The following is a 15,743-nucleotide window of genomic DNA, read 5'->3' on the forward strand; positions in this document are numbered from 1 at the left end:
AAGTCTTAAATATATTTATTTATTTATTTATTTATTTATTTATTTACTTGTATTTTCTATATTTTGAACATTTTACTAAAATGTTTTAGTATTTGTAAAACGTAACCATGACAAATGAAATGTTGAGTTTGAACAAGACAGTTTGAATTCTGTCAGTGCTAACACTGTTATATTTACAGACAGCATTAAAACATCTGTCGTAATGCTTAACATGTTGTAATATATACAGTCTTGTTCAAAATAATAGCAGTACAATGTGACTAACCAGAATAATCAAGGTTTTTCGTATATTTTTTTTATTGCTACGTGGCAAACAAGTTACCAGTAGGTTCAGTAGATTCTCAGAAAACAAATGAGACCCAGCATTCATGATATGCACGCTCTTAAGGCTGTGCAATTGGGCAATTAGTTGAATTAGTTGAAAGGGGTGTGTTCAAAAAAATAGCAGTGTGGCATTCAATCACTGAGGTCATCAATTTTGTGAAGAAACAGGTGTGAATCAGGTGGCCCCTATTTAAGGATGAAGCCAACACTTGTTGAACATGCATTTGAAAGCTGAGGAAAATGGGTCGTTCAAGACATTGTTCAGAAGTTGATTAGAGAGGGGAAAACCTATAAAGAGGTGCAAAAAATGATAGGCTGTTCAGCTAAAATGATCTCCAATGCCTTAAAATGGAGAGCAAAACCAGAGAGACGTGGAAGAAAACGGAAGACAACCATCAAAATGGATAGAAGAATAACCAGAATGGCAAAGGCTCAGCCAATGATCACCTCCAGGATGATCAAAGACAGTCTGGAGTTACCTGTAAGTACTGTGACAGTTAGAAGACGTCTGTGTGAAGCTAATCTATTTTCAAGAATCCCCCGCAAAGTCCCTCTGTTAAAAAAAAGGCATGTGCAGAAGAGGTTACAATTTGCCAAAGAACACATCAACTGGCCTAAAGAGAAATGGAGGAACATTTTGTGGACTGATGAGAGTAAAATTGTTCTTTTTGGGTCCAAGGGCCACAGGCAGTTTGTGAGACGACCCCCAAACTCTGAATTCAAGCCACAGTACACAGTGAAGACAGTGAAGCATGGAGGTGCAAGCATCATGATATGGGCATGTTTCTCCTACTATGGTGTTGGGCCTATTTATCGCATACCAGGGATCATGGATCAGTTTGCATATGTTAAAATACTTGAAGAGGTCATGTTGCCCTATGCTGAAGAGGACATGCCCTTGAAATGGTTGTTTCAACAAGACAATCACCCAAAACACACTAGTAAACGGGCAAAGTCTTGGTTCCAAACCAACAAAATTAATGTTATGGAGTGGCCAGCCCAATCTCCAGACCTTAATCCAATTGAGAACTTGTGGGGTGATATCAAAAATGCTGTTTCTGAAGCAAAACCAAGAAATGTGAATGAATTGTGGAATGTTGTTAAAGAATCATGGAGTGGAATAACAGCTGAGAGGTGCCACAAGTTGGTTGACTCCATGCCACACAGATGTCAAGCAGTTTTAAAAAACTGTGGTCATACAACTAAATATTAGTTTAGTGATTCACAGGATTGCTAAATCCCAGAAAAAAAAAATGTTTGTACAAAATAGTTTTGAGTTTGTACAGTCAAAGGTAGACACTGCTATTTTTTTGAACACACCCCTTTCAACTAATTGCCCAATTGCACAGCCTTAAGAGCGTGCATATCATGAATGCTGGGTCTTGTTTGTTTTCTGACAATCTACTGAACCTACTGGTAACTTGTTTGCCACGTAGCAATAAAAAATATACTAAAAACCTTGATTATTCTGGTTAGTCACATTGTACTGCTATTATTTTGAACAAGACTGTATATATAAATACACACATTTATGTTGTTGTTGTTTTTTATTCGATGGAAGTCAGTGGCTACGGTTATGTTTGGTTACCAACATTCATCTAAAATATCTTCTGTGTTCAATAGAACAAAGAAATTCAAACAAATTTGGAACAACTAGAGGGTGCATAATTTTTTTTTTTTTATCAGAATTTTTGGCTGAATTATCCCTTTTAAAAGGTTTTTTTTTTTTTTTTGTCAGCATTTCCAGATTCTTATAGACTCTGAGTCTAAAAGAACCTTAGTATGTGACTGCTTCCTCTTGCATGGGGCAACGGTTGTCATGGCAATGAATACCCATAATGCTGAGGAGAACAGGATGCTGATTGGCCAGTGAGGGAATGTTACTTTTTGCGAGAGAGAAGTGAGCATTACAGATTTATGTGCTCTGATGTGCGTCTTGCTAGCAGGTTTCCGGGGTTAACACGTAACAGAGTAGACAGCATAAAATAAACATGTTCGTTTAGCAGCTGCAATAGCGTCTGTCGAAATCACGCTATTTCACTTTCAGCGATACATTGCTGTGCATTCGTAATCTGTGATTTTGAAATATTAGAGCCTAGTGTGCAATCATTTGTTTTCTGAAGCTCTCCGCTGTTGAACCTCTGGTGGTTTTTGTGCATGTTTTTTTTTTACTGGGTTGGCAATCACAAACACCCATCCACCCACATGCTCTCTCTCTCTCTCTCGATCTTGCTCTTTTTTTATCCTCATGTTTTCCACCCTCTCCTCCCCTGTCACTCTGTAGGAGGCACAGACCACTGTCATCCATAATGTAGTGGATGGGATTAAGGTACTCCACCACCACCACCACCAATTCTCTTTCTTTCTTTCCCACCATGCGTCCTCTGTCTGATCTGCATCCCCACAATGCATTTCTGCTACAGACTATGACATCATGCCTGTCGGCTGCATGCCTGACTCTTTTGACGTTTAATGTGTACTTGCACTCGTGCTCTTTGAAACTGGTTCAATAACTCATTACTATTAACAAATTGTGCCTTCACAAAACATGAAAATGAGAATTCAAATGAAACGCATGTGGTGTCGAAGTATTGAGTTGTTTATGTGCCGCTCCTTTCTGATTGATGAGACTGATGAGAACGGCTGTAATCGTGAGGTTTGTGAATGATTATGATGATGGGAAATGACTCTTGAGACATCAGATGTTTGCAGTATGAGGCTGAAGAGCAACAGTTGGAAATCTGTGTCATGATAGAATATTAAACCTGCTGTCTCGGGTCTCTGCTTCTGACTGTGTGACAGAGAGACCTCTGGTGGTGGCCACTCAAAGTGCCTCTTGTGAAACAATCTCCTTCAAAATTAAAAAATTATATTTTTTTATTTATTTTTTATTGCATTTTGTACTTCTAGTGGAAGAGAAATTACACAATTCATCTTTAAAACTAAAACATAGAATAGAAATTAAATAGAATGCATTTAAATATAAATGTTTATTTAAAATAGAATTTCTCTTAATACTTGTACAGTCATTTTTGATTAATTTAATGCATCTGTGAAAAAAATTATATATATATATATATGCGCATTATTGTTATTTTTTTATATTATTTAAATTAATTTATATTTTTAAAGTTTTCTGTGGATTTACTAGGGATAGTGCCTGTTTATTACAGATACATATATATGCAAAGCAACTTTCAAATAAAACAGAACTGAAAAGTGTTTAATTTGTTCTGAGAAGAGTAACAATGTCTTCATTAAAATACTTGAATTTATAGGCACTGAACCATCAATTTAACTATCTGTCAGTACAATGAAAGTGTGCATGTGTCTTGAAAGCAAAGAAAATGTTTTTCTGCTGTATATTGAATTGGTCCCGTTACTGAAGAACGATTTTGCAGAGGCAAACAGGGCAACAATGCCACACATCACACGTGGATTCTCCCAAGCGGCAGGAGGGACATGTAGATCTGGGCCGAGTTGTTCTGCCAGCGGTTGTTGTTTTGTGTGACTTCTGAATTGGGCTTAATCCCCCCCTTGAAAATGAGCTTTTAGACCCTTGCGTGACAAGCTGTCCGGTTCACCACATTTGACACTTTCTTTGTACAGGTGTAACAAGGTCTGTAGCGCAGCGTAGATGATGGAATGAGAGAACAAAAGCCTTTTCAGGAGCACCTAATAATATCGCCCCACATACTGATGGCCTATTTACAGCAGGAGCTGATGTCCTTGGTGATCGCTACAGTTAAACTGTGACAGGTGCACGGTCCCGTCTCTCAGGTGACCATGCCTCCCTCCTCCTCCTCCTCATTTCCTATTGAGACATCATTCTGTCGATGAATTCATCTGAGTAATAAGGAACGAAAGAAAGAATACTTACAGCTACCAGGTGCTGTTGCAGACCCTTCAGCTTTGACTGACTTCTCAATACGGCGTGGCTAATTTATAAATCCAAAATATTTGTTCAAACTTTATTTAAGTAAGGATTTTATTGCTGTGGTTTTACATCAGGACTCTGCTTTAAATTATACATCAAGTGTTGACCCAACACAGGACCTGTGCAACCTTTTTTTTTCCTTATATCTATTTTTTAATCCCTTAAACTTAAATTAGTATAATTTGATCTAATGAAATACAAAGAAAAAAACTACGAAAGTGAAATAATTTGTAAAAATTCTATATAGATCAATTTCTTATACAGCATTATTTTTTTATTTCAGTGTTTAGTAAAGTTAGCTGTCATGACAAAATTTCTGATTTCTTTTTGAACAGAGTGGAAAATAATTTAATGTTATTTCACAATATTTCTTAATTTCTTAAAAGTATTGCATGCCCACTGAGACTTTCAGAAATTAAGAAATATTGTCAAATATTGTCAATTACTACAAATTATTTAGGTTATAATAATAGTTTAAAGTTATTAGTTGAAGTTTTTTTTCAAGAGTAGGATAAGATTTAATCATCTTCTAATGACAGAATATATTCAATAGTTCAATTGGACATTACCTAAATTTAATACCACATTTTATTTTATTTTCAGTCAAAAGTTGTGTGGCTGCGTAGTAAGACCCATCAATTCACATCTAAGAAATTAAGCATGAATTTACATGATGCAAAATAAATATGCATCAAGTATGCACCAAGGAAGGCCAAGAATGTGTTGTTTTCTATTACTCTCTCTCTGCTATGCTGACCGTGGAAGCCTTTGCAGTATTCTTCTACTCATCTCTCAGATTGCAGCACAGGATGTTGTGAAATTATAAAAGAGAATTGAGTTCACAACGTTCATTCCTGGTGGAGGTGTGGCCTGTGTTTAATATCATTATGTATGTGAGTGGGATTATAACAAACATAACAAGCCTCTTCTAACAGTCGTGCTGACATGGCCATGCATCATTGAACCGTTAATTGTGCGTGTGATTCCCCAGAGCTCTGCTGTTTACATGTTCATTTATGGTGTGTGTATGACAATGAGAGAGAGGGCTTTGGCACTAGCTGGTGTAATTCTTTCTGAAAAATGTCCGTATATTGTCTAACTAATTGGCGCTCTGTCTGAATATCACAGGAGTCATCGGACAGCAGTAATGCCACGGTGGAGGACGAGGAAATGAAAGGTAAGACTCCACTATCAGCATTTTTACCACAAGGTTTTGTTCTGACAGGCTGCGACAATCTGAAAGTTGTTTGTAATCTGAATAGGAATGATTATGTAATACTGTATGTAGTTTGAAATCTGATTTTTGTTCGGTACATTCAGGGTGTCATCTTTCTACAATGACATCTGTTCTCTAATAGTGCGTATCTTCATATTGAGCTGATTCGAAAGGGATTGTTCACCCAAAAGTGGAAATTCTGTATTAAACAATTAAAATTAATAATTATTTACTCATCTTTGTGTTGTTCCATTACTGTATGATTTACTTTCTCTTCCAAAACACAAAAGAAGAGATTTTAAAGGATGTTTAAAGTGTTTTTCCATGCAGTGAAGGTCAGTGGGATCCAAAACAACACTGAACCCCATTGACTGCCATTGCATAGGCGAAAGAAAGTGCACAGAAAGTTTGAGTTGCACGGAAGTCTTGGCAAGACACAAGGGCAAGTAAATAAAGGAGTCTTCATATTTGGGTGTACAATCACTTTAAGTATTTTTTTAAGCCAAGCAATATACAGTTGATGAGAGATGTTGACTATACTGTCAAAATCATATTTATATAGTTACGAAGCAAACTGTCAGTCCTAAATATTCATATCCATATTTGGGGAAACAAGTCAGATTTTTTTGCACTACCATTTAAAAGTTTGGGATCTTTTTTTTATGGAAATATTTTTTTATTCAGCAATGATGAATTAAATTGATCAAAAGTGACAATAACAAAATTTTCAGTATACAAAAAGCTTTGTATTTCAAATGAATGCTGTTCTTTTGAACTTTATATTCATTGAAAAAAAAAAGTAAAAAAAGTTTTCTCAAAAATATTAAGCAGCCCACTTGTTTTCAATGTTTTTTTTTTTTAATTGAATAGAAATTATTAGAATGATTTCTGAAGGATCATGTGACACTGAAGACTTAATGGCTGCTAAAAAGTCAGCTTTTAATCACAAGAATAATTTGCATTTTAAAATGTATTCAAATAGAAAACATTTCTTTTAAATTGTAATAACATTTCACAATACTACTGGTTTACCTGTATTTGTAACCAAATAAATGCACCTTTGGGGAGCATTATAGAATTCTTAAAAAAAAAAAAAATTAAGATCTCACTGACCTCAAACTTTTTAAATGGTAGTGTGTATGAAAAGTATAAACAAAGTCTATAAACATTTCATATTCACATCATGGTCCGTTAATATTAAACTGCTGTATTTAGTGAGATGTTTTTATCGTGAGCTCATTCAGTGCTCACTTCTGTGTTCTGGGTTGGTGTCACTCCTACTTTCAGCGTCTGTGTCAGCTCTCTCTGCCCCAGAACAAGGCAAGGGCACCTTGTGCTATAATTAAGCTCAGTGGGAAACAGAGACCCTGGCTATTTCAGAGCATGTGTGCGAGGGTGCGTATGAGCAGAAAACTTGCCGCCAAATTTCTGGGCAGACAGCGTGCATGACAGGAGCGTGATGTCTTGTTTTCGCGATCACACAAAAGAGACGGTGAGAAGGGTGTGTGTGTGTATGTGTTACTTCTAGGTGCTGTTGGGAAATATCTGGCTGCAATAGTTGAGTGATGAATTATGGCGCAGCTGTGAGAGGTTAGCGTTATAACATCTATGCTAGCTTGACTGTAAAGCACTTGAATAGAGGCAGGTTAGAAGGACTTTAAATGAGTATTTTCAAGCTTTGAATATGCTTTTGATAATCATGTTGATTTCTGCAACCTGCTAACATGATTTTTATGGTCCTGTTTGAATAGTCCAGTATTGATTTGATATGGTAAAGCCTTCTATTTTGTTGTGTTTTATTGTATTATGTTTCATTATATTTACTGTTCTGTTTGATTAAGTTTTGGTTGTCATCTTTTGCTCACTCTTTGTTTTGCTTCGTTCCTGTTGATGGTACTACAAGCAGATTTCATGCGCTGCAGAAAATAGCTGGTGGAACTTACGAAATAAAACATTTAGAGATGTATATGCTTAAAACTAATGAAAAAATCTGCAAGTGGAACAAGACAAAAAATAGTTATATTGTAGATAGATTCTCTGAAAGCAAGTCTTTAGAATGTGTCCAGTTTTGCTTCTCTTATACTTGTCTTGTTTTAAAGGAATACTTCATCTGAAGATAAAAGTGTCTTGTAACCAAACTTCATTATGTCAGACCTACTCTACTTGGGCATAGAACTTTCGGTTTTGGGTGACATATTCCATTAAGAATCTTTCATGTAAACATAGAATTTTTGGATTGCATATCATTCATCGGTCTCATATACTGCAGTAACACTTAGCTGGAATCACCACACTTCACATGAAGGCATCTCGCTCCTCCGGGCCTTTTCTAGGCTTGAGAATGGCTGCAGAAACCCTGTTGATGTCAGTATGCTTTCTGTGTCCCATCTCTCTCTCTCTGTGCGATGCTGGGGGGCGTGTCACAGGAAAGCTTGTAGATAACAGTTCAGTTCAGTCAAACCCCAGCAGCCAGCCTGACTCCGCCCACACACCTCCAGGCCCCTCCCCCGCTCTCTTCAGTAAGTGCCTTCTGACTGCCGTGACCTCATTCACCATCCCGTAATCCGCTTTTGCACGTGTGTGTGATGTAGATCAGCACTAAAATTAGTAAAGTTATGCCACCAAATGAGAGGCATCAATGAAGTTTGTGGTTGTAATTTGTGTTCTAATAATTAAACGGATAGCTTAATGTTTTTAATCCAATCTAATCGTTTTCTGTGTCCTAAGTGTTTAACCATTTTCAGGTGTTTTTTCCGGATTTATTTAGAGGGATAATTGTTTAAAAATGTTGCCATCATTTACTCGCCTTACTTTTCAAGTTCTTCCAAGCGTGTGTGAGTTTCTTTTCCTCTAAGGGGAGCGTTTACACAAAATGCCCAATTTCAACTTAAAACTTGTTTTGTCCATTAATTTACACAAGTTTCAAAGTTTATCAGTTTTTAGCTTATGGTTGTTGTATAAACATACCCTGAAAAATAAATTTGATATTATAAATATATATGTAATGTGTGTGTGTGTGTGTGTGTGTGTGTGTGTGTGTGTACGTACATCTATATATACATATTTCTTAATTTCTGAAATTCTCTTCATAAATTAAGAAATATTGTGAAATAGCATTACAATTTATAATACCTTCTATTTGAATATATTTCAAAATCTTATTTATTCCTGTGATGGAAAAACTGTATTTTCAGCATTACTTTAGTGTTACATGATCCTTTAGAGATCATTCTGATAAGCTGAATTGTTGCTCATTTCTTATTCAGAATTTTTTGATGAATAGAAAATAGAAAACCATTATTACAAATTACCTTTAAAGGGAAAGTTCACCCAAAAGTGTAAATTCAGTCATTAATTACTCACCCTCGTGTCATTCCAAACCCTTAAGACGTTTGTTCATCTTTGGAACAAAACTTAAGATATTTTTGATGAAATCCGAGAGCTTTCTGAAAATAAGACTTTTTTGTGTGTGTCTAAAGAAAATAAAAATAATAACTTTATTCAGCTATTTATTTTCTTCCATGTCAGTCTCCGCCACACATTCACGAGAGTTCCACTACGTTGCTATCTATGCAGGGTTGGAAAGCTCTCGGATTTCATAAAAAATACTTTTTATTTGTGTTCTGAAGATGAACGAAGGTCTTACAGGTTTGGAACGACATGAGGGTAATGTCAGTATTTTCCATTTTGAGTGAACTATCTCTTTAACTTTTGAACGGAAATGTATATTTAATTTATATATTTAGAAAAATACCATATAACTCCATTTAATCATTTGCTATGTTCTTATGGTAGCTTTGTGTAAAAAGGCTGAAATTATTTACCAATAAATCTTATTTCTTTTGCAGTTTAGATACCCCAAAATCATTGAATTGTTTACAATGATAAAATACACATTTTTGATATAACTGTTCCTTTAATGCCACTGCTATTCCTGTTGCGCTCCTTTTCTAAGCTCAACTCCACTGTTATTTCTGTCCTGCCCTGTCTGGGCCCACAGCTGCCACTAAGTTCACTGATCTATTGGGTGTGGTACGTCGGGGCTCGGTGCCCACATCTGATGTTGAGGGTGGAAGCACTATCACTCCAGCTGTTGTTTCTGCCCCCTCCACTCCTCAGATCCCCAGCCCCAGCATTCCCATACAGAGTAAGTCTCTGATGGACCAGTAGGCGGAGGGGTCATTCAGGAGAAGCTGCTGACTCGTGTTTATTACAAACTTGTCACTCACAGCATATTTGATTCGCCATGTTTTCTCCTAGTAGCTAGTTGTTTATCTCTTTTTTTTTTTCTCTGTCATCTGCCTTTCGTCAATTATGCATCCAGTGTCACGTTTGACTGACCTAGTGAGCAGTGTGCGCAGACCTACAGCCCCTCAAACAGACAGTGAGCCTTCAGCAGCCAGCAGAGCCCTTACTGCCCCAGTATCTGCCCCGTCACACCCCTCCCCTTCCCCTGCCCAACCGTCCTCCAGCCCCCTGCCGTCAGCACATTGTGAGTATGTGGTGTCGGTGTCTGTGCTGGCATTACTGGCACAGCAGCATGAGTTTTTGATTTCCTGGGAGTGTAAAAAGGCAGTGGTGATGCTACCGGTCTAACATGCATACAGTGTGGATTTCTCGGGTGCTTTAATCGCATTGCTGTGTACACCTGGGAGTAGCATGTGTCGTGTCTCAAATGCATCATCTGTGACCACTTTTGTATTATGAAGAGGAGAGTGTCTCTATTGCAGGCTTTTACAGCACATACACACAAAAAAAATTATATTCCAAGAGTTGAGGGTTTTACATGTCTCTTATGGCTTCCAGTAGGGATGGGCGATATACAAGTAGACACAATTAAGTGGGAGAGTTTTGTCAGCCGGTAGAGAATTTTTTTTTAAATGTCTTTGCAAGCATCCTCATAATCCACATCCACAGTAATTAAAGTGTTAAATCAAAGCAAACAACTGACAAAAGAAAATGTGCAACAGTATATTGGATCTGGCAGCTCTTAAAGTGACAGCAGTCTAATATTCCTGCTGTCTGTCATTTCATGTTAATCAAACAACAAAAGAGAGAAAATCTCCCACTGCTCTTGACTAAATCACTTTTGTAACATTTATAATAAGAAATATACAGTAAGTTTAATTTACCCGGTGAAGAATAAGCATTTCATATTTATTTGTTTGACTGTAGTTCATATTTTGTCCTATTGCTTGTAATTAATTTCTTTTTTAATTGCTGACTGTTTCCTTGTCTTCAGTGTGCTTGATTTATTATATTATTATATTTTTTTTATGTAAAAAGATTTTGGCAAGTATTTTTTTTGTGTGTGTGTTATTTGTACTGGTGACAAAAATTATGACATTTCTATGATGTCCAAAATTTTAATATCCTAAAAACCTTATTTAAAGCAAAATCAACTGTATAGTGTGATATATCGATACCCTGAAATAAAATTACATTTATAGTGATTTTGGTCATGTCGCCCACCCCTACCTTTCAAGGCTGCAATTATTAATCACAAAAACAGTAAAAACAATAATATTGTGAAATAATGTAATTTTTACATTTTAAAAATTATTTCTAATCCAAGTTATTTTTACTGCATTGGCAAAGCTTACTGATTTTTTTTTTTTTGTATATATATATATGTAAAATGTGTAAATCCAACATAATAATTATTACATATTGAAATAATCTAAACAAACCATTTGTGATTTGGACCACCTGGTTTTACAGAGGATTATTGCATTGTGTCGTCTGTAGAGATTGAGTTGTAATTTCACCTTCAGTTATTTGAGTCCTGTGACTAACAGAGTTGGAAAGGAAGTGCTGTGTGAGAGAGAGAGAGAGAGAGAGAGAGAGCATGGACTGTACAGTAGGTGGCTGAAATCCATTAGGGTGGATGTTCAAACATCTTTTTTTCTGTCTTGTTTAACACATTAGAAATGAGTCTGCTGAATAAAATAGAGTGAACCTGTGGAATGTTTTGCTGTGTTTTAAAGGAGATGACTTTGCTTACCCATAATGCTCCTCCTACGCATACTAGTACAAGATAAGTTGGCTCCTGTTAACACTTGACCTCCTCTTTCTACAGCACGCAAACAGGAGATCATCAAAATCACGGAGCAGCTTATTGAGGCCATCAACAATGGCGACTTCGAAGCCTATGCGTAAGTGTATTTTCAACTTTATTTACCCATGGTTGACTGTAAACGAGATGGCACTGAAACAACGATTTTAATTCTTTCCAGTAAAATCTGCGACCCTGGACTCACCTGCTTTGAACCTGAGGCCTTGGGAAACCTGGTGGAGGGGATGGACTTCCACAGATTTTACTTTGAGAACTGTAAGTTGAGTCGGACTACTCTTCACTGCTATAATGTCGGTCATGACGTCTGTTCGTTAAAGTGTGGCCATTTCTCACTCTGCCATAGTGCTGTCTAAGAACAGTAAGCCCATCCACACCACCATCCTCAACCCTCACGTGCACCTGATTGGAGAGGAGGCCGCCTGCATCGCCTACATCCGCCTCACGCAATATGTGGATGGGCAGGGCCGGCCGCGCAGCAGCCAATCAGAAGAGACGAGGGTGTGGCATCGTCGCGACTCCAAATGGCAGAATGTGCATTTCCACTGTTCGGGAGCTCCTGCCGCCCCTCTACAGTGAAGGTACATCCTCGTACAGATGGATATAATGTGATTTAATGCTAGAGTCTTTAACAAATGCTCCATGTGTCTTAACCAAATTTTCTAAATTTGAATTTAAATTTTAAAAAATGAAAACGGCTGTTTCACAATATTACAGTTTTTACCGTATTATAGACCAAGTTTATGCAGTGTTGGTAAGCATTTTATAAAACAAATAGAAAATCGAAGCCCTTCCTAGCTTTTGAATAGTAGTGTATATAGAGAGACCGGGGCTAGTAGTCTTGCTTTTTAGGGCAGTTTCGTTTATTGAAGTCATTTTCTGTGTCTTAAAATCTTGGCTACATTTAACACACATTGACCTGTAGATTCTGGTTTTTAACAGTGACTTTTGGAAATATGGAAATATGAAATGCTATCTATCATATCTTTGTTTATATTTAGGTATGTTTACTTTAAAAGTAAATTATAATGAGTCATAAAAATGTGTTAAATTTGTAAACGAATCTGAAAGACGTGACTTGAAATACGATGATATCAGATTTTTTATTTGGAAGTTACAATGAGAGAGAAAAAAAACATTTTGGTCTTTTAGCCCTCGTGACAATTTCGTTATAAAAACACTTTTTGAAGTTGTAAATAGATTGTTGGAGTATGTCTTTCTACTTCAAAATCTTCCATTTAATTCAGTATTTAATTTGTAATTAATTGTGAAATAAACTAGCAATTTCTAAATTAAAATAGATTCTAAACCCCTTTTTTTTTCCGTGTAGCCTTTGTCTGCTCATTGCAAATTCTTAAACAAATGTTGTCGTTGTTGTATAAAAAAAGTGATGAGACACAGATAACAATCTTTTCTTTCCTCAGGTTGAGCACATTGTAGCCACATCTATCAAGAGCGCCCAGCCACAAATGGAGAGTGCAAGAGTGAAAGAGAGAGAGTGAGGGAGGGGGGAAGTTGGAGAGCGGGAGGAAGGAAAGAGAGCCCAGTGATGGGTGGCTGTGAGTCTGCAGCGCCTGACCCTCCCACACTGGGCCCCGCCCCCTCACCTGTCAATCACCTCACCTGCCAATCACTTTTGTGCATCATCTTTTGTCTTGCCTTCAACTTTACCCCCTCTCTCCATCCCTCCCAGACACGTCCCTGTATCTTTACACCCGTGCAGAGACTCTTTGTTGTGCACATGTGCTGTGTGGATTTGGACAGTCTTTGATTAGTACGGATAATAAGGCCTCAGCAAGTCGTCTGTGAAAAGCCATGCTTTCCGTCACACCTTCCCAGTGTGAATAATGTTACACTGATTCGCCGTCCTCACTTACAGTGTGTAGATTTTCAAGATTATTGTTGTTATTATTATTATGATTAATATTGTTCTTACTGTTGTTATTAGTATTAAATACAAAGGCAATTGTACGTGTTACTTACACAATTCACGTTCTGGATGCCAATGATTTGTAATTTATGCCTTTTGTTTTTCTCTAAACATTTTTCGGAGAGCATGAATTTTTCTGTATTTCCAAAGCGGCCTCAGTGATGTAGAGAAATAATGGCCGCTGTTCATGTACAGGCTTCTCAATGTGATTCACATCCAACCGACGCGTCTGTCCATGTGTTTAAACGTTAGTGGACGTATGTTGGTATGTGTGACTGTTTTGGGGCAGATTCTACCAGAGCCTGAGTAAGAACGACGATGTGACATTCGGGGTCTTCCAGCTTTAATCGTTAGTTCTCGCATCATTAGTGCAGATTGGGAAAAACCCAATTTTCTGTCAGTTGGCGAACTTTGTATTGGATGAACAACTCCTTGTTCTGGAAAGCCACAACTGTTCTTTATATGCGACACCAATTGCAACGTTAATATTAGATATTAGTGTTGCGCTTTTTTTTTTTTTTTTTTTCGTTACTTCCTCTGTTGTACCAATGGTTTTTGGAAAGTGCCCATACATTTGGACTGACTGAATCAAACTAAAATCTATACCTGATCTGAACAAACAGTAGGTTTACCAGATGACCTCCTCATTGATGCATTTTCTCAGAGTATGGAAAGATGTGGACATCCAGTGACATTAGAGGAGTTTGGGAAAAAAAGCAACAACTGTTGTATCTCTACGCTAGTTATAGTGGAGATTTAAAAGCATCAGAGGCTGTTAAAGAGCAGCTGATTGGAATAACTTAAGAAATTCATTTAAAAATTAAGATTTTAGTGATTTTTTTTTTTAACTGAGATTAAAATTGTTGCTCTTTTGCTTTTTTTTTTATATATTTTCGCGCCTTATGATATTGACTTATCACTATTACTCATTCTGTTTTTGAGAGTTTATATATATTTTGTTTTTCGTCTGTGTGTGAGACTTTTAAGGAGAGTGAAAAATTTGATACCCTGGATCCTTTTTAAAGTGTGTTTACCCTTTGGATGGGCAAAGTGCAAGGTGTGTGAAAACTTTCGAAGAATGAAGAGGTTTAAAATCGGCAGCAATAGTTTTATATTTCAGAAGATGAGATAATGTAGTTTTTAAGTATACGTCACACCTCGTGCAACTCAATGCTGATTTCAGTTTACTTTTGAAGGGTTGATAATTGTGGTGAACTGATGTGTCAGTGTGACATCATCGCCGGGTCATGTGACTTATTTTATTGATCTTATATATTGATTGTGTCCTCAGGTTGTATTAATTTATTTGATTGTATTATTGCAAGTTCTTACATGCTTCTTAAGTTTGTGTGCATTGCACACTTTGATGTTTGAACACGCTAGCTTTGAGTTACGTCATATCGATGATGACTACTGATCTTTTGTTGTTATTATTTTGAAAGAAAACGTCCAAAGCGCCACTCATACAGATAAAAAGATGCAATCTTTTAAAATCCAATCAAAATATTTCTCTGAAACAAAGCGACCCCACGATGCACGTGTTTGTGTGTTTGTGCTCCGGTGTTCTGCTTCTGTTACAGTTGCGTCTCATTCTTGGATTATTTATTTCATTCAAAACTTCACCTGTGTTTATATGAGTCATCAGAGTTCCACGCCTGTCTGCTACCTAATAAAAAAAATACAATAAAAATAAAAAAGACAAAATCACAACAAAAAAAAAAAAACAGCATGTAAAAAGTGTACTGTTCTCTGTGTTTAGCGACAAACAAGTGAAAGTTCACATCACTATTAAAACAGGACACACAGCATTGAAACTGCAGTTTACTTGCATTTCAGCTGGAATTTCTTTGCATGACAGTCACTTGAACACTAGGTTTGGTGTTATTTATCTTTTTGATTTCATTTTTTTCTATTGAATGCTGGTTTACCTAAACCTTTCTATAATCTGTTTTACCAGCTTTGTTAAGTGCATATATATAATATTTTTGTCCCAAAATGATGCTGACAATGGCAGTGTAAATGACGAAGACTATAGCTACGAAATATCAATGATATTAAGATTATGGAAATGGTGATATTTCAATGGCATGCTTTTGTATTAAGCTCATTGTTGTCAATGCAGGGTGACTGATATTTATATTAACGACTATAAGATTACTCATTAGTATGAGACTGCTTGACTTCAGAGAAGCACTTGCAATATTAGCTAAATATGCATGGGTTTTAAAAAATATTTTTTGGCAAAATTTGTATCGGCAGCGAC

General features: G+C 36.6%; 1 protein-coding gene across 34 annotated transcripts in view; it reads left to right on the top strand.

The window, feature by feature from the left end:
* LOC113048876 (calcium/calmodulin-dependent protein kinase type II subunit beta-like) overlaps positions 1-14,187 on the top strand; it is a 55,830-nt gene extending 41,643 nt beyond the window's left edge. For 10 of the 34 annotated variants that reach the window (XM_026210823.1, XM_026210819.1, XM_026210821.1 and 7 more), the window contains 5 exons: positions 5,390-5,438; positions 11,557-11,632; positions 11,714-11,808; positions 11,897-12,131; positions 12,975-14,187. In XM_026210823.1, coding sequence (XP_026066608.1) covers positions 5,390-5,438; positions 11,557-11,632; positions 11,714-11,808; positions 11,897-12,129 — 453 coding nt within the window. In that variant the 3' untranslated portion in view covers positions 12,130-12,131; positions 12,975-14,187. Of the gene's footprint in view, positions 1-2,608; positions 2,654-5,389; positions 5,439-7,903; positions 7,997-9,477; positions 9,625-9,801; positions 9,970-11,556; positions 11,633-11,713; positions 11,809-11,896; positions 12,132-12,974 lie in introns of all 34 variants that reach the window. The other 24 variants (XM_026210815.1, XM_026210816.1, XM_026210833.1 and 21 more) reach the window with 5 other exon arrangements.
* Positions 14,188-15,743: the final 1,556 nt, after the last annotated feature.

Source organism: Carassius auratus, chromosome 30 (assembly GCF_003368295.1).
Source record: "Carassius auratus strain Wakin chromosome 30, ASM336829v1, whole genome shotgun sequence".
Taxonomy (NCBI): domain Eukaryota; kingdom Metazoa; phylum Chordata; class Actinopteri; order Cypriniformes; family Cyprinidae; genus Carassius; species Carassius auratus.